Source organism: Rhinolophus ferrumequinum, chromosome 26, assembly GCF_004115265.2.
Source record: "Rhinolophus ferrumequinum isolate MPI-CBG mRhiFer1 chromosome 26, mRhiFer1_v1.p, whole genome shotgun sequence".
NCBI lineage: Eukaryota > Metazoa > Chordata > Mammalia > Chiroptera > Rhinolophidae > Rhinolophus > Rhinolophus ferrumequinum.
The window spans coordinates 5,106,188-5,130,769 of NC_046309.1; the positions used below are offsets into that span (position 1 = coordinate 5,106,188).

At 42.1% G+C, this 24,582-nt stretch overlaps 1 protein-coding gene across 1 annotated transcript in view; it reads right to left on the reverse strand.

The window, feature by feature from the left end:
* The window catches only part of CNTNAP2 (contactin associated protein 2), a 1,530,550-nt gene that overhangs the window by 249,735 nt on the left and 1,256,233 nt on the right, over positions 1 to 24,582 (reverse strand). The window contains exon 15 of the mRNA XM_033098968.1: positions 15,995 to 16,122. Coding sequence (XP_032954859.1) covers positions 15,995 to 16,122 — 128 coding nt within the window. The remainder of the gene's footprint in view (positions 1 to 15,994; positions 16,123 to 24,582) is intronic.

The following is a 24,582-nucleotide window of genomic DNA, read 5'->3' on the forward strand; positions in this document are numbered from 1 at the left end:
CACAGAGACACAGGGAGGAGAAGGTCAGGTGAACATGGGGGCAGACATTGGACTTATGCTGCCATTGAGCCAGAGAAAGCCAGGAGCCACCAGCAGCTGCAGAAGATAAGGAGGGAGCCTGCCCTAGAGCCTCTGCTGAAAGCGCGGCTCTGCCAACACGTTGATTTTGGACTTCCAGCCTTCGGAACTGGGAGAGGATGAAACTGTGCTGGCTGAGCCCCGCGGTCTGGGGTAGTTCGTTAAGGCAGCGCTGGGAATGAATACAGCTGCTGTCTTCACGTGTCTGCCAGTTTTCATCTCTCCAGAGTCAGCTAGGATGGAGCTGTGGAGTCTTGTCTCATTGAACAAAAGGACTAGGCTTTCCTGGCACGAGTCTGACGGCCTTGCTAAGATGTAAAGGCTAAGAGTGGGGCTCAAGGTGAGCCGTGCCCATCGCACAGAGGAGCGCCAAGAAACGAGCTTGGGTTTCCTTTGACGAGAATGTTCTCATATCAATTGCTGGGTGTAGACTCTGCGTTAAATGAGACCACCTTCCCCGGTGCCCTTCAGCAATCCAAAACAACAGAAATTTATTCTCTTACAGCTCTGGAGACTAGAACCTGAAATCCACGGGCGGTACACTGGTTCCTTCTGGATTAAGAAACTGTGGTACATTTATACAATGGAGTATTACGCAGCCATAAAGAAGAAAGAAATCTTACCATTTGCAACAACATGGATGGACTTAGAGAACATAATGTTAAGCGAAATAAGTCAGACAGAGAAAGATAAGTACCATATGATCTCACTTATTTGCGGATCCTTCAGAAGGTTTTGAGGGAAAACCTGTTCCACGTCTGTCTTCGCTTCTCGTCATTGCCAGCAAGCCTTACCATTCCTTAGTCTGGGACAGGGCAGCTCCTCTTTGCTCCCATCACCTCCCTCTCTGTGTCTCTGTGTCTCTGTTTTCTCTTCTGACAAGGCCACCAGTCATATAGGACCAGTGTCACCCTCCCCCCACCTTCCCCACCCCCCCGAATCCAGTGTGACTTCATCCTGACTTGAACATCTGCAGAGAACTTATTTCTAAATATGGTCACATTCACAGGTGCTAGGGGTAGGGGTGGGGTGGGACTTCAACACAGCCTTTTGGGGAACACAATTCAACCTACAACTGTCACAAAGGAAGCACAACAGAAAAGCCAGGAACAAATCACCAATAATTTTATAGATTTTTTAATAAATACTAAAGTACTATCTTTTCCGGAGAGTTTTCACACAATGAATAAAGGCTTGTCTACAATTAGTAGCTTTAGAGGAAAGATTTCTAGTATGAAAATCCGACAATGGGTTTAATTTGTGTTTGTCTTTTATCATTGTTGGATACAGACCTGCTGTAACCCCTTCATTGAATTACCTCATTTTCTTTATTAGCAATGTTCCTTTTATTTTTCAAAATACATAGTGGAGAAAGCTAAACTGTATGAACACAGATCTTTGAAGCTAAGCACCAGGGAAGAGTTTAGTATCTGAATTAAATGAAACCTTCTAAAGGTTATTCCCTCCCTATTTCTCACACTCTCCCCAAGGCCTAAGGAACATATTCAGCTCTTGGCCTAACATTTACAGGATTTTCTGGTTCCGGGTCAGGTCTCAAGTTCTCGTGGGAGTACATATCCAAATGCTTGCTCTGTGTTGCGGACTTACTTTTTACAGGAACCTTTTGCTTCCGGTGAATTATCTTATAATGTCAGCTCAAGCCTCCCACCCACTGTACCAATTCCCACGTCAAACTATTCCCGCTCATTCTACCATTCCTCCAGGATCCCGCCCAAGGTGACGGACAGTAACGGCACCTTCCGCTTGTACCTTTATATGCTTTCTTGTGAAGAGAGGCATCTTTTCACCTTTCTTATTCTAAACTAGGTTACAGATTTCTTAATTGCAAAACCATCAGTCATACTTCCGTGCCTGTGGCCTGTTAGGATGTCTTGTATACAGCTGATGCTCAACATAGATTTACCACTGATAATGGAGTCTTTTGTGAACCTCAGATAATAATTCATGATTTCTGAATGACTCTAATTTGACAGAAATAATAATGGTGGCAGCCAGCAATTTGTATTTAAGCATAATTCCTATTAGTTTTACAAAACTGAGGGGTTTAAAGAAGTTTCACTCTTTTGTATAACTTTTATAACTACCATTACTGAGAACTTAGTGCACCAGATACTGTTTTAAACTCTTCACATACATTAGTCTCATTTTATTCCCATGGCAACCTTTTGCACGAAGCATAATTATCTCTATTTTACAGATGAGGAAATTGAAGCTTAGTGAAATTAAATAACTTTTCCAATGTCACGCTGCTGGCAAATGGAGGAGATGAGCCTAGGTCTGCCTGCTCCCAGATGCCGTCTGCTTCGCTAGAGTTTCTATAATATCCCTGTTATAAAAATCTTCCAGAAAACGTCTTCAAAACAGAGTCTTCAGCTCCACTCTTGAGATTCTGAATCAAAATCTCTGGGGAGGGACTGGAAATCTGCATTTGGACAAACACCCCAGAGGATTTTTGTGATCAAATTTAGGAAACACTCAATGATATGACGTGGCTGACCAGTATTGAAAAGAAGGCCCTGTGTTGGATGTTGCCCATATACAGTTTGATTTTCATCACACGCACGTTCCCTGAGGTTCAAACCCAGCAGAGAAACAAGGCTCACAGATCCAGTTCCTGCAGGCTGGCCACGTCCCTGGGGTGTGCAGAGTCTAGGATTCACCTTGCACTTGCCCAGGCCTCGGAAAATGGCTGTGTGCCCTACCGTGTTTCCCCGAAAATAAGATCGGGTCTTATATTAAAGTTTGCTCCAAAAGATGCTTTGGGGTTTATGTTCAGGGAATGTCATCCTGAAACATCATGCTAGGGTTTCTTTTCCGGTTAGGTCTTATTTTCAGGGAAACACGGTATGGAGCCTTAGAAGCACTCCACGCTTGGTTTCATGCTCTGCTGTCCCGTTCCGAAATCCTGCATGCTTCCTTCACACGGGCCCTGCATCTCATTCGTCCTGGGCTGGGCACGGTACATGTGTGTAGCCACCTCTCTCAGGAAGGTGATACAGCAGGACTCCAGGTCGTGAGATACAGTGACCTGTTCAAGGGGAGACAGAACCATTTCTGCTCTTCTTCCCTCTGGCTTTAAGATTTGGGAAAGGAGTTGTGAGGTAGAAGTCAGGGGTGGAGTGTGAGGCAAGGTGTGAAGTCACAGTTCTGGACATGAGATAAGACACCTGTCGAAGGGAGAGAGAGACCAGGTGGGGTCCTCCCTGTGGAGAAGGGGGTGGGAGCCAGAGGAGAAAGGCGAGGGGCGGCTTGGTTATGCTGAAGTGCTGCTTTGTGTCCAAGGATGGAGCAAAAAGGGAGAGGATTCCTGTGGGAAAGAGTCAACACAGCCCATCTGCCTGCTTATCCTGGAAAAGGACCGTTTCCCAGGCTGGCCAGTGGCAGGCAGGTGGAAACTCAGATTCCAGCAAGGTTAAGGGCATGACAACTCAGAGCGCCTCATTGTCATCCCTGAACTGTTGTACAGACAAGGCGACTTGTGCCGGACAGCTGCTTCCTCTGGGGTACACGTCAGGCAGGGGCTGCCCATGTGACCAGCCCCAGTAAAAACCCTGGGCACTGAGTCTCTAGCAAACTCACTGGTTGGCGTGTTTCACTGTGTCCTAATGTGACAGAAGGGGCCAGGGAGCTGTTGGGCCTCTTTCATAAAGGCACGAGTCCCATTCCATCCTCATGACCTAATTATCCCCCCAAAGCCCATGTCCTAAGACTATCACATTGAGGGTTGGGATTTCAACACATGGAGTTTGTGGAGACACAAACACTGGTGTATGGCACTTACTTCCCCCATTCCTACCTTCCCTCAACCAGCTGGAACGTGGCCTTAGCAGCTGAATGTCTGTATAACTCTCTCATACTACCTCTCTTGAACAATCAGTATTTATCCCTGCACTGTAAATGACTAATACTTAACTTGTGGACGAGAAAGGAGACAGTTATGGATGGCAGGAAAAAGGGTTGGGGATCAATCATGAGATCTCTAGGCAGAAAGGGGCACAGAATGGGAAAGCTGGTGGGAGTGGCAAACTCCTTTGCAGTTCTTACCAGCTAAATGCAGGTCTCGTGAAGATGTGTGAGTCCTACGAAGGCAGGTTAACCTGAGAATTAATTATAGACTTCCATCCTATTTTGCAATGTATATTATGCTTGAGGTAATGCAGCTATAATATCCCTTTTCTAAATACTGTTATTTTAGTTTTGGGCTAGTAAGCAAAACAGAGATTGTACTGCATTTCAAAGTATAATCTAAAGTTAAAAATAAAAATTTAAAAGAATGAAACTGATGAAGTAAGCCTCTAACCACATTCCAATACACAAACAAGTTATTCCAAGAATAGAAGGAGGAGAAATGGAACTTCTCCTAAAAAAAAAAAAAAATACTTATCTGTAGTTAAAATGTTATATTCTGCCCCATCTGCGTGGCTGATATACAGGAAATATTACAGAGCTGCTCAGAAATACTCTATGTATCTTCCAGGCTTATCCCAGGTTCTTTTTGGTCTTTTCTGACATTAGGTTTAGTCCCAAAGGAAAAATTCCACCTTTTCTCCTCCTTCATATTTAATCCCTTTTTTTACTCCAGGAAGAATCGTAACAGGCCCACTAGTAGCCACAAGTAAGACTGAATTCCAGATAGGGACAGGCTTTCAGGCTCTTTAAAGTGCCTTCTCACTGCTGCTCTTGTTGGGAAGGAAAATGTTTCCTCTACCTTTCTAGGTTCTTCTGGCTGATCTAACAATTAAATTAACATAAGACGGATTAACAGGAGAAAATCAAATTTAGTTACATATATATGGTCACGAGAGGTGGAGTACAGTACAGGGAATATAGTCGAAGGAATTGTAACAGCTATATTTGACGTCAGATGGGGTAGTAGATTGGGTTGGTTTATCACTTTGTGAGGGGTGTAAATGTCTAACTATTACATTGTTTTGTACACTTGAAACCAAAAAAAAAAAAAAAAAAAAAAAAGAGGTGCTAGCTTTTTTGATCTTTGATGCTTTTTGCTTGTTTGTTTTTGGTGTGGAGAAAACGAGACAGTCAGGTCTAACTTAATCTTTGGTTAAACCATAAGAGTAAACCAAGTACCCAATGAAAATGAATATCCCATGTTACCCCACGACAATCTTGACTTCTTGAGTCAGTTACCCTATTGTCTCAGGTATGACAATGGAAAGAAAACCAGAATGGAATATTTGAGATGTCTGTTTGTCTAGTCACAAGTTCGGTGAAAACCAGTGAAATATTTCTGTTAAATAACAGGCCATATTTTAAGTTCAAGTCCTAATTTGCACCCTATTCAGTATAATAGAATTAAATTCTAAAGGTCTAAATACCTTAAACAAAATTGATTGGGTAATCTACTAGAATTGAACTAAAGAATACTTAAATCATCAGACATAAAAATTACAGAAAGGATTGCGGAGCCATTTCATTGTCTAAAGCTTGAGTATGTCAAGAAAATCCCTGAACAGAAGAGGCAGAGATGGAATCTTAATGGTCAAACAACCTCTCCTTCCTCAAAAGACCAAGCTATCCTTGCTGAGTCTGGTTTTTCTATTTACACCTAAGGATTGAGAGATTCTTGATTAAGTGTTGGTCTAGCAACTGATATTTTCTCCCTTATAGGCAGCTGGAAGGTATTAATTTACTTTAAGACAATTGACGCTTGGACTGGCTCAAAGATAAAAATGAAAGGATAGGTGGAAGAGGTCCCCTTTTCTTTTTCATTTGGGACTTTACATCGAGTTCCGAGGAGCAGTTTACCATGCCAGGGGCTGGATACAAATTCAAATGTACTGTTTCCCATGCACGGTCCTGGTGAGTACTGAATTAGAATTTATTTTAATGATCGTAACACGAATGAATCTTACATAACACTTGCAATAGTTTAGCACCATTTGCTTTTTATCCTGATGATTAGGAACACTGCTACTGCAGAACCACCAGCAAACTTCAAGAAGAGGATATTTTAAAAGTTTTCTTCAACAAAGTTCCTGTGTTTTCAAGGCTTACATGTAGTTAGCATTGTGAAAAGAAGCTTTATGAAAAGCCAAGTAGGTAACATAAAATAGGTGAGCCGAAACATGGTTTTAATTATGCCAGACTGGGGTAGTTTATAGCTCACAGCCTAGCACCCTAACGTAGGTCTGAAGTACTGACTAATTGTAATTTTGTCAGTAATAACCTTGAGACACAGATAAACAAAAGTGTGCAACAGTCTGCCTGGGTCTCTGAAGGACCGGGGTGGCATCTAATTTAGATTAAACAATGAATTCTATAAATTTAATACTTCGCATGCACATTAATTTAGAAATACCGGAGAAAATATAAAAACTTAGAGAGCTTTTTTTTTTTGAATCCTGAATTTGAAGATAATTATCAGATTCAAGGGATTTGCAGGGTATAAAAGAATAAAAGTTTTCATTTAGTGAAGATGAATAAATGTGCAAAAACCTTGTGGGGTTAAAAATAGTTGTGCATATAAATCAAGTGGAAGATCCATTCTTGGACCCCGATAGCAATTACTGTCTGCACATTTTTCTGCAATTTATCATGAAGCACCTCGTGGCACTGCCTCCATTGTTAGTCTGAAATGCTTATTTAAATCTTTTGTGGTTATTTAACCATTCATGTTCATTTAACGAGCTCAGGTGTGAGTGCCTCAGTGTGGCAGGCACTGCCCTTGGAGCTCTGATATAGATCTCTCCCCGAGTTCCCATCTACTGTTGGGGCTGAAGGCAGTAATAATGCAAATGAGGAAAGGACCGAGGTTGTTGTATAATAAATGATGTATCTGGTCTTTGTCCCAAGGTCCTGGCATGGAGCTGCTAGACCCTTGGAATTTCCTCAGTGATTGGAGAGTTTCTGTTATTCATAGTAGGCCCCTGGTCCACACCTCAATTCATACTAATGAGGTAACTAACTCTTAGTGGACCCCTGATACTTACAAGATGGGGGCTGGCCCTGCCAGAAAGACCAGCCTTGGGGTTAGAGGGTTGGGGCTTTGAGCCACGAGACATCAGCCTGATCTCCAGGGAGCAGAAGGAAGAAAAGGCCCACTCAAAAAAACTCTGGACACACACTGATGTGCTGGGAGGGTGACATGTCTTCACTCCACGAGGAGAAGACACAGGAGCTCCACGTCTAAGTCTGAGACCCTTCCAGACCTCACCATTTGCATCTTTTCATTCAGTTCGTCCCGATTTGTACCCTTATAATAAAAGTCTAATCATAAGTACAGTGTGTTTCTGAGTTCTTTGAGTCATTGCAGTGAATAATTGATCCTGAGTGGATAGTGGGAACCCCAAAACTTGTGGCCTGTGTCTAAAGTGAAGGCGGTCTTGTTAGGGGCTGGGACACCTATGCTGACTCTGGGCAGGTAGTGTCTGAAATGCAGTGATCACCCCAGACAGCCATGAGTTCCACAGAGAAAGTAGGAAAGGCGCGGTGGTCAGGTGTGGGTGGCAACATTAGTTGATAGGTAAGCAAGGCCTCTTGGAAGAACATGCAAGCTGAGACCTGCAGCCCCCGGGACGCTCAGGGAGAAGGTTCCAGGCAGAAGAAACCACCAGCAAACGTTCTTGAGGTCGCAACAAGCACAGCATGTTAGACACATGAGACCAGGGACCTGGAATGGAGGAAGTGGGGAGGCGTGGTGGGTGGGGGTGGATCCCATGCAGCCTATGACATGTGGCAAGGGGCTTGCCTTTTCAGAGTGATGGGAAGCTACTGGACGGTTATGTCAGAAAGTGCTGCGATCTGATTGCTAGCTTTGGACAGGCACTCTGGCTACCAGGTGGGAAACATGAAATGCAACTTGGAGTGTGAACATGTTGACTGCCAACTTTCCTGCAGGCTCCCCGAGGGCAGGGAATGTAGTTTGTGCTTTTCTACAGTCACATAGTGCTTCACGTCGATGCTGAGGTACATGGACAAGGCACTATATACATATATGCTGAAATATGAATATGCACGAAGAAAGACGAGAACACAACTGAAGGGGAGACGAATCTGTGCTCAATACCATCGTGTTTCCCTGAAAATAAGACCGAGCCGGACAATCAGCTGTAATGCGTCTTTTGGAGCAAAAATTAATATAAGACCGATTCTTATTTTACTATAAGACTGGGTCTATAATATAATATAATATAATATAATATAATATAATATAATATAATATAATATAATATGATATGATATGATATGATATATTATAGACAGGGTCTTATATTAATTTTTGCTCCAAAAGATACATTAGAGCTGATGGTCTGGCTAGGTCTTATTTTCGAGGAAACACGGCATCAGTGGTTGAACTGCAAGGTTACTAGGACTGAGTTTGAAAAACAGATAAAATCTGGATTAAAGCAGAAAAAAATCCCACCATAATCTATACATTTAAAAAAATCCTATACATTTTTCCTAATTTTTGAAAAAAAATTAAATATCTAGGTCAGGGGTTAGCAAACTATGGCCCTTGGGTGAAATCCAGCCTGCCAGCTATTTCTGTTGAAACCTGTCAGTAAAAACCTATTTTACTGGAACCTGTCCTGGCCCATTTGTTTACACATTTTCTAGGGCAATTTTCACATGGCGCAGTTACGTAGTTGTGACAGAGCCTGCATGGGGCTGTCTGGTCTTTTATAGAAAAAAGTTTGCTGACTTGTGATCTAGACAAAAGGCTGCCCTTCGTGACTGTCACTGGGATGTTCAACACAGTGTGCGTTACTAGTCTCTCAGTGCGTTAGGGTCATCTAGGCTCTCAGCGCGTTAGGGTCGTCTAGGCTCTCAGCGCGTTAGGGTCGTCTAGGCTCTCAGCGCTTTAGGGTCGTCTCGGCTCTCAGAGGACAGTTTCAGAAGATGGCAGCAAGCAAAGAGACGGTTTCCATTTGCAGTGAGAGAAGGAGAAGAGGAAGAAGGAAATGAGGGGTTGTTTACATGGAGGGACATCACCCTGGGAACCCAGCACATGCAGCTGAGCTCTAAGCAGGTACTATGGCCTCCACCTTCTAGAAGGAGGCTAAAGCCTCAGCTATGAGACAAGGCTGCTCTGCTCCAAGAACAGGTACAGAGTGAAGAGTAAAGGGAATAGACAGTGAATACTGGACGAGGACATAGGCAGAGCTTTTCTGCTCTCAAGCCTGTCAGTCTTTCCACAATGAGGTAATATAATAACGGTGAGGGAAACCCCACCTGGAGAGCACTGACCACGCACAAGGACTGCAAGGAACCAGGCTTCCTAGGAACAACCTCAGTGACGCCATTACGATTATTCTCCTTTGTAGCTGTGGGAAGGCTGTGGGTGGAGAGGAAGCCCAGACAGGCTCCGGAGCTTGTGCAAAGGCACATGGGTCACTACCAGGGAGGACCTGGGACTCAGGCCCCAGGTGTGTGTGATTCCCAATCCACGCTGTTCAGAATGCAGCTCAACACCTTTGACATTCAGGTGTGGGCCTCTCAGGTGTGGCCCATGGGCCAGTAGCGGCGGCAGCAGCACCTTGCAGCATCTCAAGTCCTGGCCCAGACGTCCCGAATCAGAGTCCCCAGGTGAATTGTAAGCACAGTCAAGTTGTAACACACTGCTTAGACAAGGCCTCCCGGCTTTGTTCCAACTGCCACTCCACTAGTTAAAAATTTCACCTTTAATAATCCATGAAGTGCTCCCAGATGGGGCCATGTCCCGATGTTCTCTGTAAAGGCTGTCTGCCAGGTTGAATTAGCTTCCCGGATTCTGAAATAGGTTTGAATCGGTTGCACCTAGCATTTCCCTCGATTCCACGTGTGCTTCACACCGGGAACTCTTAGAACCAACACAACACGCCTAACTCTTCGGCAAACAGTGTAGAGCGATGGATCGATCGCTTGGAAAGTTCAGCAGAGGAACCCAGCTGTGGGGATTCAATTTACAGAACAAAGTCCCTCCTGTATCTGGGCTCCTGCCACTTCTGCTGAGTACCAAGTTCAGGGAAGGGACAAGTATCCAGAGAGGGCACAAGGAGGAAGCAAGGCCCACTCAGCCCGACAGCTGTCCTCTGTGGGATGGGACAATTCTTCCACATGCAAGCAGTGTTTCCATGGACAGCTGGGAAAGTCAGCCGCACGCACACAAATACTGTATGTATTATAAGAGACAAGCACCCCCCCCTTTTTTTTTCTTCTCCAGAATGTAACTAATTTCACTTCCCATTTCCACAGTGAGTTTGCAGCGAAGGTTGCAGGGTCATCACAGAGCTAACTCCTCCCGGGATGTGTCCCTTTCTCCTCATTGTCTGAACTCACCCTGGAGCCTCAAAGACCAAAGCGAAAGCTTCCTCCTCTACTTCTGCCGCTGTGATTGGAGCTGCCCTCAGATATGCCCAGAGGGCTCAGTCCTTTCATGAGAATCAGCCCAGGTTTGATCCTGCACATTTCGCTATTTCTGCTGATTCTGAGTTCCTCCTGCTTCCCAGTGGGTAAGCTGCCCATGACAATAGCAGTGGGGGCTGGGACATCAGGAAAACAACACAGGTTAATGGTTTCTACATATCATTCTAGCTTTTTTTTTTTTTTTTGGTTTTCTACTATCAAGCAAAACACTGCCTAGAAGTGAAAAAAAAAACAAAACCCAGAAGTCACCAACTGTCTGCCATGGGCCCCTCATCCCTATGGCTGCAGGTTGGCTGCAGGTTTTCTCTCAGGGTTCCAGATGGTTGCTCTCACCGTGGGGTCGGATTAAGATTCAGGTACCACGTTAGGGCACTGCTCAGCTGGAGACAGGCAGGGACCCCAGGTAAGAGTTCCAGGGAAAAGCTCCCTCTTTGGATGTCAGCATTCATCCTGACCACAGGGAGTTAGCGAAGATGCAGACTCTTGTCAAAATCTCTCTCGATGCTCTGCCATAAAGCATCTGGGAGCCCCCGGGCTGGGTGCTTAACCTCCCTAGACCCAAATTCCCGTGTCGATAAAGTGAGAGGTCTGCACTGTTTGAGCCTTAAGACTTCCATCGTTAGGATGTACTTCTTTGTTCCTGCTTTGAGCTATACTCCCCCCACTAACAGGATTTCTATCCAAATGAATAATCATCCAAGAACTGACAAAAAATGACAGCATTATCCTCCCAACCCTAATAGCCATCACCGCCCTGCTCAACCTATACTTCTACATACTAACATACACCACATCCCTGCAGACAAGTACACACAGCTGCTTTTTGTGGGAAGACGCGGGGAAAGGAAAAGAATGTGGAACACCTACTGAGGAAATAATTACTGAGAGTGACGAAATGTTATCCATTTCTGGATTTGCCCTGAAACCACACAGACCTTCCGGCCCTGAAACTAAATGGCAAACCACCTAAACCCTAGTTCCAGTTTCGCAGTGGTACACTGGAGTTACAGATGTCTCTCAGGCACGATGTTGGGAAAATCAAGAGAGGAAACGAACATACAGGGCTCGGCTTACAACCTGCGTCCTGGGCCCTTTCCCTTTCTTGTCTCTTCCAAGCCTGACACAGCAAAGAACGAGGGGATAAGCCAGCTCCCTGTCCTTCTCTGGAGCCCAGGCAGCGGCTTCATTTCCACAGGCAAAATCACTTCCGAGCTCAGGTGAGCGGCCGCCCCTCCAGCCTTGTGGAGACCTCACCTGGTACACTGAGCGCAGCTCACACAGATGCTCGGGCGATGGTGTGGCCTGTGTGTACCTCGGGGTACATCCTGTGGGGACCACACTCATTTACAACCCCCATCCCTCCCCCGAAACACCTTGTCTGTGCAGGAACACCGTGTAGGTAAGTCAGTGCCTTGCCTTCCTGCTAAGGGAATGGCTGGTTATGGTCCTCGTATATATATACAGGTCTTGCAGTAAAGATAGCATGACCTTTATATTTCTCTGGTATATAAGATTATATTCCCAGAGAACAAAAGTCCTGGGTCACTTGGATAAAATGCTGTCACCGTCTTTATTTCTTTCACCCTCAGCTTTGTCTGTGCCGAGGTTCCTGAACTTACTGTACTGTCTGCCTCACTTCCTCCTTTGGGACTCTCAGAGTCACCTCTGCAGCTCTAGGAAACTGCATTTCCATCGTAAGGCTCCAGGCCTACTCTAGCGCCCCGCCTGTCTGCTTTGACAGCCACGGCGGTTACTGGCATGAACTCCCGAGTCCTTGGGGGACACAGTTCCCTGAGCCATTCCTACCCAGATGTGTTGGAAACACGTGCTTCTGTAGCAAACTTGCCTCTAATTAATTGTTTAAAGTCTCTGTATCCCCAGGGAAGATAGGAGATGTCTTTACCTCATATGGACAAGAACAGAGCAATTATCAATCAAATACTTCATTTCTAGAATTAATGATATTCACCATAGATAGTCTGAATAAGATTTCTACCTCCAAAACCACGAATATTTTATTTTTGAACTTATTCCATTAAACTTAGAAACCCCTCCAAGTACTACTATATTAAGTGTGAAAACAATTTCTACTCTATCAGTGATTTTGATCCTTCTAGATAGTTCTTTTGTTTTTTCCTAGGTGAGGACACAAATGTCCGGGGTCACTTGGATAAAATGCCATCACCGTCTTTACTTCTTTCACCCTCAGCTTTGGCTTAAGAGGGTGATTTGTAATTTTGCTGCACTTTTTATCATAGTTAGACATCCATCACCAGTCACACTTCCAGTTTCATTTAGATTGGAGGTTTCCATTTGAAGGTATTTGGGGAAAGAAAACAAGCATTTCATAGCGCTACATGGGAAATGTAGCAGACCTGAGTGGAACTCACTGATTTTCTTTAGGATTTTGATTATATGGGTCTATGAGTTTAGATGAATCAAAGTAAAAATGAAACTCAGCAGGCATGATGAAATCAACGGAAACCACTGAAACAGTTGGTCAGAGCCCCCCAAATTGCTTCATCTCTAATATGGGGCGGGGGATCCGGAACCTAATTCAAGAGACAGCTTCCGGGGGCTGTCACCACTCAACTCCTCAAACAGAGAAGGACATTTTTCAACAATGGATTGGTTTTTTAAGCGGTAGCTTTGCAGCAAATGACACTAAGTTAACCCCTATAAAAACAGGATTAAAGTGCTATGCCACTTTTTAAATTATAAAAATTGGACTTTAATCGCTGCAACGTTCTATATTGATACATTCTATGCTATATTGATACATGGACATGAGAGGGTGGGGGGAGTGGTCGAATAAGACCCAAATGACATATTTTTAGAACAATCTGATTAGCAATGAACTCACGGAAGAGAATGGAGTTGGGGAAACAACCCTGATCTTGAGTGGAAAGAGAAGTTTATGTTCTCTCCTCTGTCTTTCCTCCTGGACCCTCCCAGAGGCTGCAAAGGTACACAGGAATTTGTTGTGCAAATGACATTTTAAAAGAAATATTTTGTTCATTTGTAAAACAGAGAGGCTAATATTTACCTGACCCACCTCACGGGGGTGGGAGGGGCGTGGGACCCGGAGGCTGTATCCAAGGAAATCATACTTGTGTAAATACTGGAACCGGCCGTGAACCGAACACTTTATCATTACTGTATCCATGTTAGAACAATCCTAAAGGGGAGGCGGGCATCAAAACTGCTGACTGCTACCTGGAAATTCAGGTGTAATATTCTCAGCTGCCCGCAAAAAAGGATCTCTCTCTCTCTCTCTTTCTCTCTGTCCGTCTCTCTTTCTCTTTCTTTCTCTCTCTCTGACACAAAAGTATTCCACATAATTGCAATTAAATATGGGCTGTGTTTTTGTTTTCATGAAGTATCAGATAAAAAACAGATTAAAAGGATCTCTCTGAAGCTGAGCTCTACAAGAACCCTGGAATCATGCAGTATCGATGAACGGCATAGCTCTTTGTCTTATCAAGTGGCCCTAAACATGTCTCTCAGAACAAACCACCTTGGGAATGAAATGCAAATGAACACCGACCACCAAACTTTCCCTACTTTCTCTTTTTAAATATAAAGTCTGCCTGAAATATATTATCTATCCCTCCTTTCTTAAGCATCACTTGCAATAATTTTATATTGCAAAATCTAAAATTATAAAACATTTTGTGTTTTCCAATAGTTTTTCATGTGTATATCTCAAAACGTGGTGTGAATTTCTTTTTTGTGTTCTGCCAGAATACCTGGTAAAGTGCTAGACAAGTAACAGACATGATAAATTCTTCCTGGAGACTGATTAATTCAGTAAGATAAAACAAGTTAATATTAGCTATAAACTGTTCTTATCCTCCCTCATATACTATTTAATGTAGCTGGAATCTCCTTTTTCAAGAACGGTAACAAAAGTTTGCAGAAGTCAGATTTTCTAACTATATCGAGTTCATCAATTGCTTGATGGGAATCCCTTCTCTAATTCAAAGCTAACTTCAGAATTAGAACTCGTAAATGAGAACTACTTTATCTGTACATATTAATTATGTAATTATGACATAATGGAACCAATTTTTACAAGGCAACACATGAAAACCTACCTATTTTGAGTGACACTACAGGCCATCTCTCAAAATTTTTGTTTCAAAATGCATGTTTATTAGTCTTCTACATCAGTATGTTTTTCTTCAGCAATGGAAACGAAATTTCTTATTGCACAGTCCTACTAAGCCTGACTAGACAAATGAAGTATTACTGTTTAACAAATGCACGATGAAGCTCTTTGGACCAATTTCCATTTGAAAGGCAACGTTTTCATTTTCTCTATGTAAGAAGAGAAAACCAGCACAAACTCCATCTCTCTGTTGTACCAGGGACACTGTGTTGTTTACTTGCCGACGGCCTCGATTTCCTAAGTAGTCAACAGTGAACCATGCGTCCTTGCGGGCCTTAGGACACCTCTTGGAGTGGACGTAATCATTTATTACACGGAGTAGGTCTAATTCTCCCTTGATTTATGGCAGTGGTGATAAGATTGCATCTCACAGAATGCCTTGCTGGGAGGAATCCAGATCCACTAAAATCTTTATGGGCTCCCCAGGACGAGTTGGGACGCAGGTGGTATTCTCATTACTATAACCAAGGACATGGAGGGTTTGCCTGAGGTCTCCTGGCAAGTTAGTTATTCAGGGAACAGAATCTAGGTCTCCTGAGGCCTAGCGCACAATCACAAAAGCGTAGAACTTTCAGGGGGAGTGCTCAAATCACGTGCACAGACAAGCAGAGGGGACATGCCACCCAGGATGCTCACGGCAGAATCCCCATAGCAACCTGACGCCGTCCCCTCTGACAGCACATAGAGCACACTGAAGGGTATCAAACAACATAAAATCCTAAGGCTGCCCTTAAGTAGGTGAGATCATCACTCTGACTCCCTGATCTCCTACAGTCCAAGCTAGTGGCCCCAAATTCCTCTCCTGAGCGCAAGACACAGTCACAGAACCAGTCTTTGGCATACAAGGGACTAGCAAGCTCTGATGATGAAATCTGATAGCAATAATGTCAAACTTTATATGACCGTAATCCCGGTTTACAACAAGACATGAAACCACCATCCTGCTATTTATATTACCATCAGCTCGGCTACGATGGTACAAACAGTCTGCTAACGGCATTAACAGCAGCACTGGCAGAATCACAGCGCTGAGGGCTGCGGTTACACTATTCGCATCGCTGTTTATATGTCACCATCAACTTGGGCAGTCAAGCATGTTACACATGGGTAGACACGACAAGGAAGACGGACGTCCACATTTTATGCCCAAATCGAGGCTCCTGGACTGGAGACTTTGGGGCTGTCACCCTACTCTGTGTGCTAAGGTCTGTCTGGCTGTCCAGTTGGCTGTTTGGGTTGCACGACGTTTGTTATGGAGCTAGGGAAGAGCAATCTGTTTGGTGCCATCCTCTGATTTGCTGGGAAGTACTATTTAAAACTGATAAGAAAGTGAAAGCCGAAGCTGCTGGCCAAACTTACTGTCTCCTTGGCAGCGCAGGGGACCCACACTCAGTTTGGCTTCAGAGCCTTGCCGGTCAGTGTCTCCAACCACCACCTGGTTCACTGGCAGGTGATCTTTGTAGGATAAGAAGCCGGCATCCTTCCTCCTGAATCACGGGGAGAGATGGAAAAAGAACAGGGGGCTGAGTCAGAAACGTGTGTCTTCTGAGAACTGCTTAAGCTGTCTAATAATTGACCACATTCCATAAATGTTCAGAAGTTCATTAATGAGACACAGAGTTAAAGGGTTGTTTTCTCCCTTCCATCAGGTGGTGTCACAGCGCATTGCTCAGAAGTAACTGTGACATCCTCACCTTCTGGAAACCAGAACCAACACCCTGATTTCCACAGTGTCACAGCCAGCATGCTGCAGGCTACGTTAGGCTGAGAGGAGACGACGGTGCTGCTTGAAGAAAACACACCAAACACTGAGCACACATGCAGAGTTTGCTGTTGTAATGGAATCCAAAGTTCAACAAAGTCAACCTGATTTCTTACATAATACCGTGTTTCCCCGAAAATAAGACCTACCCGGAAAATAAGCCCCAGCTAAAATTGTCGGCCAGGCAGATGCATTTAGTACATTATGACGATGTTCCAGAAGAAGATGACATAACTGTATTTGAATAAATGCAGGTTGTTGTGCATGAAAAAATAAGACATCTCCGAAAATACACCCTAACGCGTCTTTTGGAGCAAAAATTGATATAAGGCCCGGTCTTATTTTCAGGGAAACACGGTATATAACACAAAACCCTGTTTAAGAACAACATAAAATAACAACCCTTTGTCATCTTCATGGCTTTGAAGCAGTCACATCAGAGGCTTTCTTCCCTGCTGTGCCTCAGCGAAATAAGGGACCTTTTTTTTGTTCCTTCATCGCTTCTTGTTTATTTTAACAACTGAAAGAGTTGGAGTGATGTTTCCAACACAGAGCAGGTGCTTACTGTCTATTTCTGTCTATAACGGGGAGTGGAGCTGACTCTCCTCCTAGCTTCCTTCTCCTGTTTATACTTACCTTGTTTCAGGTCTCCTAACTCTGCCCTACGCCGCTGCACATACAGAGGACAGGCTAGCTGCAAAGTTCTGATTCCAGGATGGAGCACAGACATACAGCAGTTGTTCTTGGGGATGGCGCCCAGGTGAGCTACGTACAGCCGGACATCACCTTCCTAGGAAATCCCTGGCCCCTCATCCCCTTTTCATGCTGCTGAGGCTAAGGGGACCCCTTACTTAAGGCTGGATGGGTGGGGGTCACAAAACAGTGTAAAGTCATTCCCTAAATTTACCTTATATATTTTTTCCCCCCTGTTCAGTCTGAACATAAACAACAAATTTTAAATTGTACATGCGACTGATCACAGGATAGAAAACTGATTTTGGAGGACAGAAGAATGAGAGACAGCATTCAATAATCAGGTTAAAGATTCGCTGCTCGCATCTCTTAGCACAGAGTGCGGGGGCTGGAGGGGAACCAACTGGAAGGCTGCATTTACCATGCTCTGTGTTAGGAGCAGTTATGTGTCCCCGACCTTCCAGTGGACTCATTTGTTAATATTCAAAAGGGCTGGTCTTCAATTATTTTGCAAACAAATCTGATTAACATCAGAGATGACAAAAATTTACAAGCTACAGTTTATCAAAACCTTTACATCATTGATCAATGAAGCTGAAAACTTAACATCGTGATTCATCAGATGGACTTAATTTCATACTTTTATCCAATGTGGTACGTGTATCTTTAGTTAACATTTTTCAATGGTAACTATGATAGTCAATAAAGTCAAGTATCAAAATGAACAAAACAGAGGCAGATATTCAAATTAGCAATCCAAAACTATGTAAAAGAATAATGTGTATTCAGTCACACTGCAGTAACTAAAAGAATTAGAGCAAAAATGACTAATTTCTAGTACTATTTTAGAGAAAATATTAATTTCAACTTTAAAAAATATATTTTTAAAAGACTTTCTTATATTGAACATAAAATATTACTTCACTAGAACCTATATATTATTTTTATATTTATTTGTAAGTGTGTGTTTGAAAAACTTTTGATAATAAGGTGAGGATCAAAAAATATGAAGAACACTACTCCCATTCACGTACTCGTGAAACAGTAATAACAACACGACATCCTTATTGAGTACTTATTTACATTGGACTCTTTCTTATATATTAGCAACCCCACCGTCCATATGTCAGTTAAAAAAGCTTTGTCTTTTAATTCTCATTTACAGATGAGGTGAAAAAATGCCTTTTAGATGAATTTACCTTCCTAAAATGTTGAGGTTATTTATTTGTAAGAAGTCAGTTTAAAGATATTTGTAATGTTTTACTCACATGCACCCCCTACTTCATTTACATCCTAAGTAAAACAAAGGTCTAGAACTACCTCATCTCCAAATTAACCACTGAGTTCAATAATGAAGTTTATAGAAGGTTGCAGTTCAGCTGGTAGTTAACAACACTTAGATATTCCTAACCAAACCAAGAAAACAGGAAAAAAATAATTATCAGCTGAGAAAAAGGGGTAAAGATACTTTCTCCACCATTTTTTTAATGAGAGTTCTAAATAGGGCTCCGGAGATTTTAAAGCCTTTTAAAGCCGTCAACAACTGTGTGTGAAAACTCACAAAGCAGTGGACTGGCCTGGGAACAAATTGGCTGTGGAAACAAATTCATGGGTAGTGATAAAGTGGATGGGCTAGAACAAAGTTCCGGATGTGATGCTACAGCACAACCCACTTTAATAAAAATGATGCCTGGGGGAAAAGAAAATAAACTGAGATCTGGAGAGGGGCCCTTCAAAACACCTGTGAGATGTCCATCTTAGCACCTGTGTGAAAAATTATACAGTAAGCAAAACAAGCCTTTGTTGAAAGTTCTGATCTTTACAGATGGAGGTCAATCTAATTTAGAAAGATAATCAGTAACTATTTATGTTAGCAGAAGCTAATTACATCTGCTAGTGGGTTTGTACATTAGCATCCATTTCAAAGAAGCCCTAAACTCTGACTTCTACATAAGCCTTCCATCAGCATTGCTATTGAAGTGGATTCTATGGCTTTTGTTTCTCTAACCTGGCATTTCTGTTCTGTTGCCTCAGTACTATTTTCCTGAGGAATTCTGCCGCACACTGCTGTTCTTCCCCTGCTTTCTTTTCGTAGCCTGCTGAGAAACAAACAAGCCTCTAGGTAGTTCAGTCTTGCCCTTAGCTCAGTGAAAAAGAGAAAACAAAACAAAAAAACCTCTAAAGAAAAAATAAACACCCAAGCCTCTGCAATTGTGAGCCTGCCTTTCTACCAAATGTTGTGAGTCACCACACTACACGTCTGTCCTATAATTCTAACAGAGAAGAATGACTTCTCACTTGTAAGGTTTTAGAGGTACCTGGTTACTTAAAAAAAGAAAAAAGAAAAAAAATATATAGTCAGTGAGCTTTCATGCATTTCCATCAGAACATCACCTAAGTTAAAAATTTCTGGAAGAATCCGGGAAGTCAAACTTTTAGCTATAGAGGCATTAGAAAGAGACATAGAAATGACAAATACACACATGAGAGGATACTTAATATTATTAGTCCCTAGAGACATTCACCTGAAACTATACTGAGATGCTACTGTACTCCTACCAGAACAGTTATAATAAAAAAGACAGAAAAATAACACATGTTGACAAGGTTGGGGAACCTGGAATCACATACATTCCTGGTGCGGCTGTAAAATGGTATAGTCACTTTCGAAAATAGCTTGGCAGTTTCTTAAAAGTTAAACATAGATTTATCATGTGACCCAATCATTCCATTCCTGGATATCTACCCAAGAGAAATGAAAGCCTCAGTCCACAAAAGACTTTTAGGTACATGTTCACAACACCTTTATTCATAATAGCTCCAAAGTGGAAACAACCCAGTGTCCGTTAGGTAGTGAGTGGGTAAACACAGGGTAGTACGTCCACATGAAGGAGCATCACTGAGCAATAATAGAAATAAAATATGGATACAAAATGCAACACGAGTAAACCTCAAAAACATGATGCTAAGTGACAAAAGTCAGACACAGAAGACCATTGAGTCTATAATTCTGTTTTTATGAAATGTTCAGAAAAGACAAATCTCCAGAGACAGAAAGTAGATTAGTGGTTGCCTGGGGCTGCGGATGGGAACAAAGATGAATGGTAAACAGAAATCTTATAAGGGTAAACCTGGATTGAGGTAACTTGTTGTACAGCTCGGCGAATTGAATAAAAATCCTTGAATCGGACACTTACAATGGGTGAATGTCATGGTATGTTAATTATACTTTAATAAAGTAATTAAAAAAACTGCAGGTAGGTGTGATTACCAATTGGCAGTGGAGAAAGACATTTCCTTCACACACCTCTTAACTGGAAATACTGGTGTATGGAATTATGAAGTATATTTTCTGGCTTCAGAGTCTTCTACCTGTGACTAGGAATCTGGGACTACAAAATCTTGACTGACTTCTTTGTAAAGGGGTTTTACCCTGGCTTTCAAGTTTCTATCCATGTTTACGTATTCCATTGACCTAGCTTTCTGTATAGGGTCTCAGACACCCTTCCCAGATACCCGCATTCAGTCCGTTTCCTCACCCTTGACCTCTACAAAAATGCTTTAACATGAGTCAAGATTTGAAAATGGCACAGAACATTCCACCAGCTTCCCCTATGTGCCAGTCCCCTCCTCATTCTTTATTCAGAATTGTGCCCTTTACCCCAACCTGCTATACCTGTCATCTTCCCAAACTATCTTGAAACTGGAACCACCTCGCTCATCGAAGGCCAGTCACCCCTGGTTTTCCAGGACAGCCTAACAATAAAGTTCTGTCCAACTGTCACCATGTACAATTGCAATATCCTGAAATCGTCAATACTTTTAAGCATCAAGGCTTCATGAACTCAAGGACTGCTTGTAAACCTTTTGGAATCTTTGGAGCGATTTTTGGTTCAAACAATATGTTCACATTATCTGTCCGTCTTTGTATCTTTTCTCTTGATCCTTTCTGCCTAATAGCCATCCCCAGACACACTGTACTTTTCCCACAGCAAATTGAAAACGTAGGTCAAAAGATAAAAACCTACCAAAATTTTCCTGGAAAGTTATTATTCTGCTAGTCACTTCCACTAAAGATGTTAGATGCATTAACATCTAATTAAAGGATATTTGCATTGTTCTTATTCTTTGCATCTCTTAAATCTAAAAGCATATTAACTTACAGTTATATATAGTTTTAAAATACTCATAGCACTTTCTTATGGAAGATCTCATTTGTTCCTTGTAACTTTGTTGGTACAAGGAAATAAGGATATACAGTTGAACCCGACAGATTTTGATTCCCAAATAATTATTCAGGAACATATCCATTACATAAAGTGAGACAGACTCCACCCAAGAATGAGATGTTTTTTCAGGGTATAATACCAAATAACTACTGAATTCTTCACTAGTTCATACCTAATGTATATAAAAAAGGTGGGACGTCTATAAACTCAAGTCAAGGCTAGTTCTATTTGAAACATTTTTTGTTTTTTAAGTAAATGAGAATTTTTGTCTTTTTTTTTTGGTCATCAACTTCACCTTTCTACATCTTCTCTGCTTGGAGATGCACCCCACTGCCTTCCCCTTAACAGGAAATCAATGCTCTCATTCTTCCTCTGTCCTGGCCCCTATTTAAACCAACTTTCAAAGAATAATGTGACATTTTTCCCCCATTCATTTTTAGTACAAGCAAGGCCTTCATGAGACAAAGGGCTACTCTTGGAAACCAGGTCTCTATGAATGGTGAAGGATGGACTGGGGAGAGGGAAGAATGTTCCTGGCATCACTGAAGTGACAATTGGGAGGTGACTACAAGTTCTTACAAGGCCAGCCCTCTATCACCATAGAACAGGTTGACCAGTCCCTCATTCACAAAAATCATGATCAGAAGTCAATGTCCTTGTGCACAGCCCACACAGGGGCTATCTCAGCCTGGCTGTACCACCAGAAGCTGAAATCAACAGCTAAACTGTGTGAGGCACAATAGAGGAGAACTTGTAAAATACTTCTGATGGCGTCCTCAGTCACCATTGACTATTGAACTTTCCTCAATGGATGTAAGGTAGTGTTCGCTACAAAGCAATTAGAGTAATTAAGAAAACAACCATTACAATTAGATCTTTAGAATCCATGTCTATGTCCCCTATGGAATGAAAGTAATTACAGATTCAATTACTCCTTTTCAGTGGGAATAGCTTAGGACTTTTATAAATGCAACATAATTATCTGCTCAGTTTAGAATCTCTTAGAAAGCCCTTGTAACCATTTCAGGATTCTATGCAAAATGTTCTTTGATTTTCCTTCTGGAATGCAAGTTCCCTGGGGTCAGATATATTGTCTCGTGCAACCTTATAAAGCAGATACTAGTAGGCACCTAAAAGTGGCTTACTCCATATGTTTCATGATTGAATAAATACATGAATAAACATAGAATGTAACTAGGCACAATCCTAAAATAATAGTCAGTATGTGCTCATCACACCAATGGTGAGAGATGAATAAGAAAACCGTTCTTATAATTAGAGATCCTTGAAGGCTCTTGAGACACTTTTATTATTCCCTTTCTATAATTGAGGTTTTACTTTTTGTTTAGAAAGTAGTATTCAATTACTGGCCTTATCTATAATTAATATAGTGGAAAGGGCACAAGAATTAGATCATAAAGACTGGAGTCGGATTCAACCCTGCCTCTATGTAAAAGAAGTTGCTAAGTTTACTTGGTCCATTATTTTTCTTACATAGATAAGTTATGGTATGCTTTGGTTCTGAAGGGTATCAGAATATACAACCCCCAAATATGCCTCTTTGGCATATAGATTATGGTTCTTTTTGGGCGGGTTCCTTTCAAGGTTGTGCATGGCTGGCTTTATTCCACAGGCTGTATCTCTGGCCCACAGGACACACAATGCATTCTTGTCCTATGGAAGCCTGAAAGGGGAGGCCACTGGCACACACCATGCCCTTTACGTGAAGCTGGGCAGGGATGCTCCAGGCTGGTGTGAGTCAATCCTGCGCTAACTCCAGCAGTCATGACTTAAGCTCTCGGATTCATTCCTCTGAAGATCCCATTTCCCACTCTTACAATGGTGGCAATGGATGGAAGCAGGCAGAATATGTGGACAACTCTGCAAATAAATCTTTTCCACTGGTCTCTTAGACTTCTCCAGGAATTTTTAGACTTCCCTTTTGTCACCTGAGATAGATAACTGTAACTTGGTTTTAGAATGTGGGGGTACGTGACCCTTAATCTAGTTCACGGCCTTAAAGCCAGTGCTGAAAATCCAAGACAAAAGAGGCACCTAATGTATGATCCTTTCCTTGGATATGAAAAAAATCCTAAACCTAGCCGATTTTTATACCACCACATTTTCATCTAATTTAATCTGTGTAAAGCATTCCTCACCGTCCCCACAAATCTTCACAATTGTGAAAGACAATAACTGACTCTTTATTTCCTAAATTTTTCCTTAAATAGACCGGCCTACCCAAAAGAACATTAGTTCTGATGAATTTGGCCTCAGAACTAAGTTCAACATGGCTTCAATTTTTATTTTATGGATTTGACCATTCTAAAAGGTGCTATTTTTCAATGGCTCTTAACTGAAAAGCACTGCTTTTTCTTCCCATTGCCATTTCCAAAGCCCTCTCCAAGTAACACAAATCCACAGAAATTATTTTCATATTGATTACTGCCATCATCTTTTCTCTACAAACATCAGATCATCTTCGACACACTTTGTCATTCCCACTTCACCTCAGCAGGTCATTTTCTTCCCCTAGTGGACACAAAACACTTGTTCAATGGTAAAAGTGGTTTCCTTTACCCATTTCTGAACTCTGTATGGCCCTTAAAATGATCAATATTTGTTTTTATATTATCAATATCTTGACGATACTGTGGGATGTAAACACGTGGAAAAGGTCTCAGCTATAATAATGAAAAGCACTTATTCTTTAGGCTCAGATGGTCCAAATAAACACAAAACTCCAAAATCTCTCTCAGTAACGGAGACTAATGTGTGTTAGAAGGCAGCCATGGAAAAAGGCTTATGACTGCTATCAGTCTCAGATTTGAAGGAAGAAGGATGACCCCAGGAAATTGAAAACAAATGATCTAAAATTGGGGAGGAAGCCAACAGAATGATGTATAAGCCCAGGGAATCGAGAGCTTCAGGGAGGAAAAAAAAAGTGGTCAATTATATTCAAAATATTGCAAAAATGTCTGTATTAAAAAAATTAAAGGGTGCATGTCAGGTATATCACTATGAACATCATTGGTGGACATATCTTAAAGACTTTCACTAAAGTAATGAAAATTTTCAATAATTGATAATCATAGGGGAAACCAGAGAGAAATTTAGAGACCAGCCCTAAACTCTTGTTTTGAAGTTGGAATAAGAACTGAGAAATGAAGAAGCGATAGAATAAAAGCTACAGGAGTTTGCAGCATTAGGAGATTTTGTTTTTAGAATGAGAGCTGAATCAATTAATTATGTTTTATCATATA